Source organism: Trifolium pratense, linkage group LG3 (genome assembly GCF_020283565.1).
Source record: "Trifolium pratense cultivar HEN17-A07 linkage group LG3, ARS_RC_1.1, whole genome shotgun sequence".
In the NCBI taxonomy this organism is placed as follows: Eukaryota; Viridiplantae; Streptophyta; class Magnoliopsida; order Fabales; family Fabaceae; genus Trifolium; species Trifolium pratense.
Window position 1 is genome coordinate 4,738,185 of NC_060061.1, and position 14,201 is coordinate 4,752,385.

General features: G+C 30.2%; 1 protein-coding gene across 1 annotated transcript; it reads right to left on the reverse strand.

Annotated features, from left to right (window-relative positions):
• Positions 1-1,337: 1,337 nt before the first annotated feature.
• On the reverse strand, positions 1,338-7,076 carry LOC123915535 (mitochondrial-processing peptidase subunit alpha-like). Its single transcript, XM_045966690.1, has 13 exons — positions 6,721-7,076; positions 6,224-6,466; positions 5,827-6,123; positions 4,463-4,630; positions 4,169-4,336; positions 3,984-4,064; positions 3,768-3,834; positions 3,418-3,515; positions 2,425-2,497; positions 2,261-2,331; positions 2,047-2,096; positions 1,778-1,890; positions 1,338-1,684 (listed from the first exon to the last, which is right to left on the reverse strand). The coding sequence occupies exons 1-13, from the start codon at positions 6,760-6,762 to the stop codon at positions 1,632-1,634; spliced, it is 1,524 nt and encodes a 507-aa protein (XP_045822646.1). The 5' UTR covers positions 6,763-7,076; the 3' UTR covers positions 1,338-1,631.
• Positions 7,077-14,201: the final 7,125 nt, after the last annotated feature.

Consider the following 14,201-nt stretch of genomic DNA (forward strand, 5'->3'; position numbering starts at 1 on the left):
TAATTTAGTAAAATGATTATTATAGAGAGCAAATGTTGAAAATAGGTAAGAAATTTCTGAAAAGGACATGACTTACCTATGAAAAAATTGACCCACTTATTTGTTTCGGTATGGACGTCTCTTCAACATTCCTTGTGAAGTAATTATTTATTGGGTGAAAGGTCTTGAAAATTTTACTACCACATTGTGATCAAGCACTCAATTTAATCATTTTTTTCTTCTTTTAGTGTGAACTAATTATTTGATTTGGGTTTCTCATCCGAATATATCACTTGTTGGAGTATAATTCATATGTGTAATTAAGAACTATATATGACTCTCCAAAAGAATTAAGTACAAAAGTGTGACCGGTGATAATAATATGGAAAAGAATGATGTTGATTGGTTTATTATCTTCTAATTGATTATAGCTTTCTTCAATTTTACTCGTCAAAATGTTGTTTTGACCAATTGGACCCATGCTACTTTCTTCTCGGGACAGATTTGGGAATAAGTTACAACAAAAGCAAGAAGAATTGTTAGTCCTTACACATATTGGGCAGGAAAATGCTAGATTATATTTTCAGCTACAGTAATCTGGAAAAAAAAATTCTATATCATCATCACTACCATATAAGAATTAAGATTACCAAATACTCTACATAGACAAGGGAAAAGTTATCCAAACCATCCAAATATCTTGTGTATGTAGACTATAGAGAGCAGAAATATTTTTACACGCCGCATGAGATACACATAAAATTTGTTCGGTATAAATCTTTGGACCGAAATCCAAATTATCAAGACTCTTTCTTTTGAAAAGCAGAGGGTTAACGACGACAACAAAATTTACTTGTGCTTTACAATTTTGTATTCAAACAAATGTTATCTTTCTTAATAAGCCGTTTGAAACTAAGATGGACGGTCTCATGATTCAACTCTAATAGTATACAAATTCAAATACAAAAATATAATAGTATAGGTAAAATACAAAAAAGAAACATTCGTTTGCTATAAATAGAGTTATCTGATGAAGAATATGTAAGAAATGGGAATATTTGTCAGTTGCAACTACAAGGATCACTTTCTAAAAAGTAAAAACTTTCTTCAATTTAGCGTCAAATTTTGACAAGTTTTTAAAAGCATTCCAGGGTGGAAACCTTTAAAGACATTTCTTAGTTTCCTATTTTTTTTATATTTAGTCAGTTTCACAATTTCAAAAACTTTATGTTTAAAATGATAATCGAACCTACCTTGCAAATAGATCATCCCATAACAGTGATCAGCATAAAAGCTGAAAAAATGTAAGCAAAATAAATTCATCCATGAATTTATTTATTTAACTCAAAACAAACTCGTGATCAATAAATATGACTAGGTTTCCTCACATGGGATTTTCAGTCCAAATATAATCCAGCAGTTTAGAGCTCAGCCTAGAAAACATCCATGTGATGTGCTACCAGGTCATTCAAATTCAATGGTTGTGTACCCAAAAATAATGAAATATGCAGATGTTGCTTGCGCACATTCACTAATTTATTGATTACAACAAAGGATATATGTGATTTTAACTTAATTATACACTTTTTAGCCGTACAAGACTTGATTGCATGTCAAGAAGAATCGAAATATGATGGATAAAAAAAACAATCTCATTTTGAACGGAACTTCCTGCTCACTGATTCAAAGCTTGGAACATATAAAACTGCAGAACATGGAGAGGTAAGGTTACTACTAACACAAGATAAAGAAATTACGGAGTTTATTTATTTATTTTTTAAAAAGGAAGTCAAATTACCATCTCCATATGATGCCATTGTGAGAGGGGAAGAAATGAGCTTTTGAGAAACTGAAGCTATGTCCTTCAAATTTATTTCGTCCACTGCTTTTAGAAAATCCTCCACCGGTTTCCTGAGTAGGGGAAGGACAACTTTTAGCTACAGACAATATAGCATTTCAAGCATGCAACAAATGTGAACAACAATTGCAACGCGCAACGTTTTAAAATAAAACTAATAAAACTAACAGCTTCCAAGTACTTTTTAGAATGTCATTCGTAAGTCATACCTATCACCATATGTCAAAACTTGTCTTCCTATATCTTCTGAAACAACCATCTGAAAACACAATAAGTAGGATACTGATCAGATAGTAACAAAGAAAAAGAACCAAAACAACAATAAAAATAAAAGCATAATGAGAAAATATAGAATTTAAATGAAAAACATTTTTACAGTCATAATTTCAAAGTAAATTTTCCATTTGAGATGGATTTACATACTCTTGATTCCAAATTCATCAAAATTGCAGATTTTGTAGCTTGTTTGGCACGATCCAGTTGTACCTGGTCGACTGCAGACAGAAGCCAAAAGAATGTGTTTTAATTGAAAGGCTAACAATCTAAAGGTGATAATCAATACTAGTCGACGAGTATTAACAGCATACCTTTTCCAGAAGTAGCAACATCAAGAATCTCATTAGCTGCAATATCAATGGCTTTTGTCACAAAATCTGAACCCTGATACATAAATGACAATAAGGTCACAAATGATACCAAAAAAAATTAAGGAATACTAATAACAGACTCTGAAGACAACCATAATATAGAGAATGGGCTTGCATCCATCATATGCATATACTAGCTCGAAGGTTCCAGGCAATTTGACCAGGAAATAAACAAGTATATGTCTGTTACTATGATTGAAGAGAAGAGTCCCTAATAGTAACTGTTCTAAGTAAACATGGCAGTTAGTTGGTTAGTTAGTTGGTTAGTTACAGAGAAGATGAAAGCTTTCAACTAACTGAAAATTAATTGAAATCTATTTTCTAATACGTTTGCTTTAATACATATCAGAAGGTGAAAATTTTGGAATGAAAATAAATAGTATTAATTTTCATGCAGTTAATAACTTCAGTTGAAAATGTTTTCATCATGTACCAAGAAAAGGTTCTCATTCCAACCGGTATTTTAAACCATCCCACTTTTTACCTACTAAAAAAAGTGCATACTGTATTCTTGTCAATTAATCACCAGGTTATTAAAAAATTTATGCATGGCATTTTCATATAATTTGTGTGCAGAGTTTCTATTTTATATTGGGCTTAATAGTGTTTGTTTATTTCAACTCTAATCTCAACCTACAAAATTTTCAAGTTTTATATTGTTTCTTTTAGTGTAAATTTTCAAGTTTTATCAAATTTAGTGCACCATAATTTATTAATCATTAATAATTGTGATTTAGGCGAACTAGAAATTTAGGCAGCTTGTAAGTTATCTCATGACCCCTAAACACACTAAAATTGGGGTTATGGTCTCCTTTAAGGGTTTACTTAAAGTATCCATAGTTACATTACACATAAACATTGACTAACATAAAAATTCCAATATTTCCAAAAAAAAATGTGATTTCATTATGCACAGGATTCAGAGGGACTTACTGTTGTGACTTGGATACCAAAAATGCCAGTATTGTTGTAAATATTGTTGAATGCCGATATTGAATGAACTTGTGGATACTGATTCAGAACATTAAGATCTGCACGTGATAAAAGCAAGGTTATTATTAAGGCGACAATATTTACAAAAGAATAGATATTTTATATTTCTAAGCGGGCAATATGATTCTAGTTGAAAGAAATATACATAAAATCAAGATCATCACAAGTAATACAGAGTCATATACAGGACTTTTATCTGTAACCGACTAACTAGGAATCAGTAGTTTAAATCTATGTTCCAAGCATCAACTAAAGAGCCAAAAAAGACTTAACACTTCAAGATAACTTACACAGCCTTGAATACATCCCTTTACCAGGCCCACCAGCAGAGAATGATCCACCGCCTCCCAATAGCATCTGAATTATGAAAGAGAATAAAGTCATATGCCGACTTAACATAAACTAGAATAATATAAACATACTTTAGGAGCCAAGTAAATTCTTGGACATATTTCTAGCCACCTTAAAAAAAGTAAAAGAAGACAAATAAAAGACACGATCAAGACCTGAAGAACAGTCAAAACCATAGCCTCCTTCAAGTTATGCCAGCCGCCAGGAAGTTCAAATGCAAGAGCAAAATGGGTCCTCTGGCCATTAAAGGAATGTTAGACTTGACAGATGCTTGAGCCCAAATTGGAAAATAGAGATGTTAGCAGAAATACAAGGCAAAATATATTTTTCTAATACATACCCCGGTTTCAGTTTGACAACGATAATCACCACCAGTGTATACTGATTTTGGCTCTTCTGGACGCGGGACACTGGGTAAATCAGACAAAAGAGGTTCGGCAACGGACAACAATTCCTCATGCTCAACACCAGAAGCTGCAAGTACAATTCGAGGTGCAGTATAATTTTCCTGATGTTTTACAAAATTAGAAGTCACATAAGAAAGTTATTAAAGAACAGTTAAAAAAATAGATTTTTGAGAAACAACTAAAACTATATTATACATAAACATCAACTTTGAGTTTTGACGACTTACAGCAACAAATTCTTCGAGAAGTGTACCATTTAGTCTATTTACTGCTGATTCTGAGGCTAAAAGAGGATTAGCCAAGGCACCAGAAAAACCGACAGAATGAATTGCTTCCAATAGCAAGTCTTGAGGGTTTTTGGAAGCTTCGCCAATTTCAGCCTTCACTTTCAGAAGCTACATAAAATTGTGGTATTAATAATAGAAGAAAATTCCAAAGGCCATGACAAATGTAAGCATCAGGAAGGTACAAACTACAAAGTCACTGTAAAATACAAATCTGTCAGACTTTATACAACACTACCGATATGAACCATGCTTACTCTGAAACACATTATAATGAACTAATACGAACAGGAAGTTTTTGTTATTCTATAAAACGGTTAAAATTTAAACATAAAAGTCCGATCACACATATATAACTGATTGTCTTGCTACATACAACTTCTTTTCAACACACAATAGTGAGTTTATAATTTATAAATTCGATCGCACATATATCTTTAAGCCAGTAGAACTAGCTCCAGGTACAATGGTTAAAATGAGGCAAGCCAAAGACAGAGCCCAAGGTAAACCATTTAAGTTTAAACCACACAACAAACTTTGGGGTATGCAAACTAGAGGGTAATTTGAGACAGGAGTTACATATTTGAAGACCAAATAAAACCCAACAACACCGTCATCACATAAGCACACTCAAATGGACCCTGTGAATTTCTGATGTAATTTGACAGTAGGCTGTATAAAGTAGATGGACCAAATAAGCAAGAAAAACAAGGACACACTAGAGGCAACATGGAAAATATTGCTGACAGAGGCAGTTTCATCTCGACTGAAACATGCTGCTAAACATGTTTTTTTTTTAAATAAAAAAAATTAACATAGAAGCACAATAGTTTTTCCACTTAAAATTATTTTATTATTCTAATTCAACTTTCTTGTCCCCAAATGGGTTTTACTATCAAATATGCATGCATATAGTTTCTTTTGAGGCCTCCTATAGCTCACTACAGTCAGTACAACTTTGCTAGCTCTACTTTCCATTTATGTTCATGCTGACTGACTTAAACTAATGTCTATATGGACTGTGTAATTAATATTATCTCTTAGAATCATGGGATTAGTTTTGGTTTTTTAAACTTTCTCACGACCATTTTTTGCATTCAACACTTATCTGTGAGACGATTATTAATTAATGTAACATTTTTTTCCTGAGAACAGTGGGTTTGCCTAGCCTAATGCCTTGGCATTAGTGGGTTCGGCACCTCAAGCAGACTTACACTTTCAAGTTCCAACAGAAGTGTTCTGTGTTGTGCACTAAAAAAAAAGACAAAAACATTGTAGAAGTCCTCATAAAAATTAAGCAAAGGTACCTGCTCATTAACCTCCCAATCAAGAAACGCAGGATTCCTGACAATATCAACAAGCAACTCCACCATTTCAGGAACATAAGTCTTCAAAGCATCAAAAGTGTAACCCATTTGCTCTCTAGAAGCGGAAGCCTGCACATTGCCACCAATTGCCTCCACCTCACGAACCACTCGAAAATGACTCCTGTTTACAGTACTCTTGAAGGCCATTCGTTCAAGCAAATGTGTAGCCCCAAAAGTTAATGGGGTCTCATAGATGGAACCACAGTCTACATATAGACCTATGGAGGCAGCAGGATTCTGAACAACAAGAATAATTTGTATGAATACTTCTAAACACGTTATATAAATGCAACAATCAGATAATTGGTGGTAACTAAGAGCAACAATGAATTAATACCGGTGATGTTTCAGATGCGACTTTGACACCATTTGGGAGTGTAGTAATAATGGTTTTCCCGGGTGCAACATGATCAGGCAATGGAGATGGAATTTTAACACCAGGAAGTGGGAAATCGAGAGGTGGCACGGAAGCGGATGATCCGCCGAGCCATCCAAATAAACCAGAAGAGGATTGTTTGGGGGCAACAGAACTTGAACTTGCAAATCTGGTAGTGGCAGGTACCCTATTGCACGAACGGGCCTAATCTCATTGGTTAATCACAATACAAACTATATCAGAAAATGTAAAAAAAATTAAATCTAAAACGAAATTAAAACAATATTCAAAGCTAAATAAATCATATCGAATCCCATAAAGCAGTAATCAGTAATCACGATTCATGATTTTGTATATAGGAACAAATCAATTAAACTGAATTAAAAAAAAATTAAAAAAACCATAACGATTATTGTGAGATCTAAGGATTGAAATAGGAGAAGAAAAAAAGAACTAACCCTGAAGGCCGCCCTGAGGCGTGAAGAGAGGTTTCTGTACATGGTGAATCGGAGAAGAGAAAGAAACAGAGAGAGTTTGATTCGTTTTAGGGCGGAGAAACAACAAACCAGAATAATCAATCACACTCTTCTACCTTATTGGACTTTTTTTTTTTTTTTATATATAGCGGACTACTTTTTTTTTTTTAAAATAGATCTTCATGATTTTCCTTTACACACCCCTAGTTGTTTTAACAGCACCAACCTGATTTTTTTTTCTCTTGATTGAATATTTGATACTCCTAACTTTTTAATTTAAAAGAAACTTGTGTCATCTCATCTACTCATATTTCATCGCACTAAAAAATAACTATTTTATTTTAGAATTAAATTTTTTGTTCCCTCAATTATCAAGTGTGTTGGAATGTTGGACCTGAGTAATTTGTATCTAAGAATTATGACATTTTACCTTAAATTTGGTGAATTTTGATTTTTGATACATAAAGTTCCTTTTTATTTTCTTTAAATTTATACTTAGGGACATAAATCGCAACAGAAAAAAATAACATTGTAGTGTAAAAATTTTAGGTATAGACGTGTGATGGTATGGGCCTATGTCCTAACCCAAATATATAATAGATTGACCACCAAAAAAAATTCAATTGTGTAGTCTAAACAAAAGATAAGATTCAATGTGCTCAAATTGATAGAAAAGGATGGTGTAGCACAAAAGCTACCAACCAACATGTAAAGGATTTTGAAGCATTGACATGCTTCTATTGTTATTGTTAAGCATACCGAATAGCTCATTCAAACTTGACATGAGCTTCTACTTCTACATAATGAGCTACATTCAGTTAGAAGACTTATCTAATAACGTTCGTGAAAATTGGAGCATATTCGTATCAAGTCACACTATAAATAGAGGGTTCACACCCCATATATGATAACTCACTATTTCACTCACATACTTGTTGTCTGCTTGCACCTTGTCTTACTTTTGCATCACGGTGTCTTTGCAAGTACACCTTCTCGTTTGGAAGTTTGAAGGATGAGGAAGGGGGGTGTGCGGTGAAAATAGTGGCAAGGATAGGAGAGCATATACAACAAATATAGAGGATGGAAGTTATAACAGAAAAAGGTAAACAATGAGGAAATTCTTTATGAAGAAAAACATATCGAGGATAGAAAATATAACAGAAAAAGATAAACAATGAGGAAGCTTTTTATGAAGAAAAACATAATACAATTAAGAAAAAAACAAATTAAATGTATGCAAAAAATGTAATCCTTACTCATTTGTAATCCTTACGTCATTCCTTTCTAATAAGGTTTATTTTAATTCTTGTACTCAACATTTATCTAAAGGAAAAGTTAGTGAAAACAAGAAAGAAGTAAACGGGAAATAAAATATTGAGTGAAAGGAATAAAAGAGAGAAAAGGAATTTTATGAGAAAAAGATGACAATTTATCTGAAGGAATAAGAGTTTTAGTCTATAAATACGGTTCTCGTCAGCGACACACCTCACACCTTCCCAAGTTAGATTTCAATTCAGTGTTGCTATTGCTTCATCTCTTAACTGATCCTCTTCTTTCAAAACATCATCCCACCACTGCTTCATTTCTCCTAACTAATCCCCCATCTTTCTAATCTCTGCAACCCCACGCACAAACAGAAATAATTCCCCAATAAAGATTAAAAGTTTATCACAAAATTCAACTTTCATAATCAATTAATCATCTCTATAGCATTAAACTGGGAACAGTTTTTCCCTAATCTAAGAAAAGAATTCAAGTTTAATAATCAAGAGCCAATGGAGCCTTCAGCCGATGAAGGAGTGTCGATGCATAAGCATGATTATGATGCTGGCGTTGACAAGGGTGATTCATTTGGTAAGCAGTTAGGGTATGGTGTTTTAGCTGGATTGTTTGTATTAGTATCTATAGTTGTATATATTATGTATATAAAATATTTGGACCGTCGTGCACGTGATGCCGCTCAACGAGAACGTGATGCGGCTGAAGAAGCGGCTAAACGAGCACGCTATGAGGCTCAACGAGATAGGGTAACTGTGTCCACATATGACATATCTAACCCTTCTCAATTTGATCAAACTGAATGTGCAGTGTGTTTGGAAGATTTCACAAACACACAGACATATCACAGTTTACCATGTGAACATATATACTGTGAGAAATGTATTTCCAAAGTCATATAAGAATGTGATACATGTCCTATTTGTAGAATAAAAATTTTAAATTGAAGGAGTATGTAATTAATGTATCTAATTAATGTATCTCTATATCTCTATCTCTATATATTATTTTTTAATTATTTTGTTTGTATTTCTTTGTATTACTTTCAATTTATCTATATTCATCTTAATCTATATCCATCCTTCTTTTCAATTTTTGCATATGTGGATCTCAAAAGAAGAATATAAATGATATGTGAACTCTGAAGAAATTAGGCCAGAAACTTTTTTATTATAATATATGAATTTTAAGTGATGATTATTTTTCCTTACAAGTATATGAATGTATATTAATTTAAAAGGTGTCCTGTGTTATTATTTTGAGTGAAAATGTGTAATGTATATTGTAAATAATATTTCACAAAATAAGCAATGGTGTTTTTTTTCCAGAAGAGGAGTAGGAAAGTGTTACTACCTTAAATATAAAGACGATGAGAGACATACAAAATATAGGAGGGAGACTAGGTCAAAATCTCCCTCAATATTAACAACCCTAAAAAAGGGTTTGCCAAACCTATTGGCATCAAAATTAGATCAAAGCAATGGTGTTGCTTTGTATATTATGATTTTTCTTAAGAGTCTCATTTATTTTAATTGAATAGGCCGAGTTGAAAGACATGGAAAATGATAAATTGTTTTTAAATTTCAGAGTTCTAAATAGGGGTAATGCTTTTGATAAAAAATAAATAAAATAGGCCCATTGCTATTGTTGTAAGTTTGTCCTAGATTTCATCTATAATTTCATTACCCGTGATTATTTAGATTATACTTGATCTTTGTTTTATTTACATATTTAAAAAAGTTCAAGTTAGGTCGTCTGAAATCTTTTCTCAAACATTTATGACTCGTTTGGTGCGCATATAGGATTGAGATATGAAAGGATAAGAAGCTGGATAAGGATTCAACCCCGATTTATCTAATTGTATTTCAACTCTCTATTCAACTATTCCATTTCATATACTTAGATAGTTGAAAATTTTATTCAACTACCTCATTACATATAGTCTTATAAATCAAATATATTAGTTATTCAATAAACGTAAATATTTGCTATAAATGTAATGGGACGAAGTGCGTAATAGATGAATGAAAGAAGTAATACGACATTTGTGTTTGGTTCAAATAAAGGGGAGGAGAGGGGAGGAATTTTAATAGAGGGGAAGGGAAGGGAGGTGAGGGGAGGTAATTTTTTGTATGTATAACATGTTTGGTTCAAAAGAGGTGAGGGGAGAGGAGGAGAGAAATTTTAATTACAAATATGTTTGGTTCACAAGAGGGAGGGAAGAGATTTTATAACTAAATTACATATATATCCTTATAATTTTACGACGCATAATCCTTATCATCTTCGACACAGATCATAGATCAAACCATTTGCTGGTTGCAATATTTTCTGATCTTAATATTTTGAGTAATGTTACACCGGTGTAATATTTGAGTAATGTTACACCGCTCAATAACGCTTCAAAGAAAACAAATTTTATAAAATCCACCGTTGGATTGAAAGTTTATATCATTTAGATCATTCATGTTCAATTTTACAAAAATCTAAAATCGTTTGATATGTTATTGAGATCGATCAAGATTAACGCTTTATGTGTTTTTATTGAATACCGTTAAGCTTGATCAATCTCAATAACATATCAAATGATTTTAGATTTTTATAGAATTGAACATGAATGATCTATATGATATAAACTTTCAATCCAACGGTGGATTTTGTAAAATTTGAATTCATTGAAGCGTTATTGAACGGTGTAACATTACTCAAATGTTACACCGGTGTAATTTGATTCCTCCTATATATATATATATAACAAAAAAATAACAAAATAAATGGCTGAAGCAGAACATATAAACAAACAAAAATTATTATACCAAGAGTAAATACAAAATAAAAGATGACGATCCTTTTAAAAAAAAAAAAGAATACAAAGATGATGATAATCTATAATATGTAATAAGCCAGACTTATTTCTCTTTCTCTCTCCTCTCCTCATTCAACCTCATTCCTCACATTTAATGTTTCTTTTGCAAAATTTATTTAGTATTACTATAAGTGGACGAACATGTTAATTGATTCAACATTTAATAGTGGATTTGTCCGATTACTCATTCCCCTATTCAATTTTGTCCATATCATGTTATCGTTTACTATTATTAAGGATCGCATCAATTTTGACTAATAATATTAATGATAGTTTTTGTATATATGGTAATCTATAATATGAATAAAGTCAAGGTTATTTGTCTTTCTCTCTCATCTTCTCATTCATTTTCAATCCTCATGCATTTGATATTAAATGCTATTATTACAATAATTAATAATTAAATTAATATTTTTAAAAACAATTCATATTTGATTAAAAATTCCCTTATTTTGAAATTAATATATTATTTTCGTGCAAATTTTTTTATAAAAGTTCTTTTTTTTTTCAAATATAAATTAAAATAATAATAGATTTTAAAATATTTTATAATAAATTTCGAAATTATTATTATTGTTGTTATTATTTTATTTGAAGGAATTATTATTAATTTTTATATTCTACTATTTTTATTATTATTTTATATTTTATAATGAAATGAAATACATATGCCTTTCATTAATAGTGAATTAATGTGGGTAAAAGTCAAATAATTGTTATCATTAAAAAAAATCGTTATTTTTTAAAATTAGAAAAGGAATCAATATATTTGTTTTTAATGAGTTTAATTGCACATGCCCATTTTTTTCTCTATAAATATGATCTTTGTGTGAGCATTTCATCTCATTCATTTTCTAACTCTTTTATCTTTCTAACTCATAACTCATATTTGTTGTGTTTACTTTTATTTTCTTCTTTCTTATATTTTTTTTAATCTTTTGATGATTTTTTCTTCATCTATTTTTTCAGGAATATCAAGAACATCTTGGGATGAGTCACAAAATTGAAAACAATAATGGCATATTGTTAATCTAGATTTTTTGTAGAAGAATATTTCTTATGTAGATGTTAGTGGGAAAAGTGGTTATGAGAAGATGAACAATAAAGTTTTTTGATTGATAATATATTGTTTACTGCACTCTAAACTAACCATTTTGTTGCTAAATATTAATTAATAAAATAATTTATGTAGTATGTATTTTTCTTTTTCTTAAAAATAGAATAAAATAATATATACAGTTCTATTTACTAATTCATAATAAAATAAAACAGGCTTTGTGCTAATGTTGAGTGCTTTTTCATTTTAATACAATATGTTCCTCGGTTTGAAATTGAGGTGATGTATATAACGAGAAATAAAATTGGTAACAAAAAATTGATATGATTTAGCAAATTATTAATGTGAAGAATTATATACGACATAAAAAAAATATATATTATGCTATATATAGTAACATAAATATGATATTGTAGGTGATCATATATAATTGAAAAAAAAATGAATTGAATATCATAAACATATTAAATTGGAAAATAGATGACAACGAATTAAATTAGAATCTATTATTATATTATTTGGGACCATTTTTTCAAAGAAATTTGTACACATGACATTTGTAAAAATGTAAAATGCCAAACTTATTTGTCATTCTCTTTTCTCTTCTCATTCAATATCATTCCTCATGCATTTGGCATTTATTGTAATTAATAAAATTAATGACAAAAAAAAATCTGTCCAAGGCACATAAAAATGTGATTGATGAAAGTTAATTTTCTGGTCATAAAGTCGTGGCAATGCACTAATATGTTTTATGTAAATCAACAACTCATTACATCTAAATGCATTAATATTCTTTCCTTTTTTTTTCCTTCATAATATGATGTTGACTATCAAAAAATCTCTACGTAAAATTGAAAAACTAAAACAAAAGTATATAACTAAATAATGATTGATAAAAAAAATATAACTAAATAATTTTTTAGAAAATATTACTTCTATTGTATTACTTTTAAATTTTTTAGAAAAATATAACTAAGAGGCATTGTTACAGTTTTTTTTTATTTAAAAAAAATCATATTTTTTAGAAAATTAATCACTTTTAAAAATATTACTTCTATTGTATTACTCACATATTTATTCTTCATATTACTTCCTGATATATCGTCCAGCTCCGTTAATAATATTTATTGGCTTGACCATAAAAGACATGATAATTCAAATAGTTACCATATTTAGAATTTAGAAATAATAATATAGGGAATACAAATTATTATTTTTTGATAAATAGGCTACAAAATTTTAGTGGTACATCTATTCCTTTTAATTGCTTCAAAAAAAGCTATTCCTTTTAATAGTCAATCGGTAGCAATGCACTATTGAGTTATGGAAGCAAGTTTTTATATGGATGGGTGTTGAAGCATCCCTTCAGGTAGGAGGTAGGCAACAAATTATCCAGCCCATTAGCGTATTGATAACAGGTCTTAAAATGTTGTATGTATTTAATATGCTTTTTATTGTTCTTTTCTTTTCTCTTTTGATAATAAAACGCTGCAATTTATTTGATGATTTATAGTTGTACCATTAATACTAATAATATGCAAAATTGGACGTTATTAAAAACATTCTATAATCAAATAAGTGATGCAACATTCTATTAATAGCTCTACAGAAAATTCACATCGTTAAAGAATATTATTTTTATCGCAAACATTAATTTTATTATATTTTTATAGTGCCGTAAAAATAATATCCAAAGCAGTTCCCCATTGCAAAGGTCCAATATCCATGGATTTATTTTTGTAGGAGTTATAGGATTATCTATGTGATTTAGTTTCTTTTTTACGATTATGTAATGTAGTTTATTATAGGATTATTTATGTAATGTAGTTTTTTCTTCTTCTTCCAATTATGTAAAGTTTATGGATATATATAATTGATAATTTTATATGGTGGCAGAGAATTATGAAAGTGGTGTGATGCATTTGCGGTTTTTGGATCCGTAAAATTTGGCAATTAGAAATCACATTCATTCTACACTTCTTTTTTCGCAAAATTGGTGTTGATTGATATTAATTAATTGATTCACTCATCAATACATTTTTTTTACTACAATTAAAATCATATATGGCAAGAATTCAAAGAATTCTAATTCTAATAAATGTTTACTAGCTCATTTTTTTTCAGCAAATAAAATAATGAAATTGAAATATATTAATATATTTGGGCGTAAATTAGCCACGCGTTTTGTTTAATTAAAATCGAAATATCAATCTATATAATTATAGCAAATTCGAATTAAAAGTATGAATAAAAGAATAT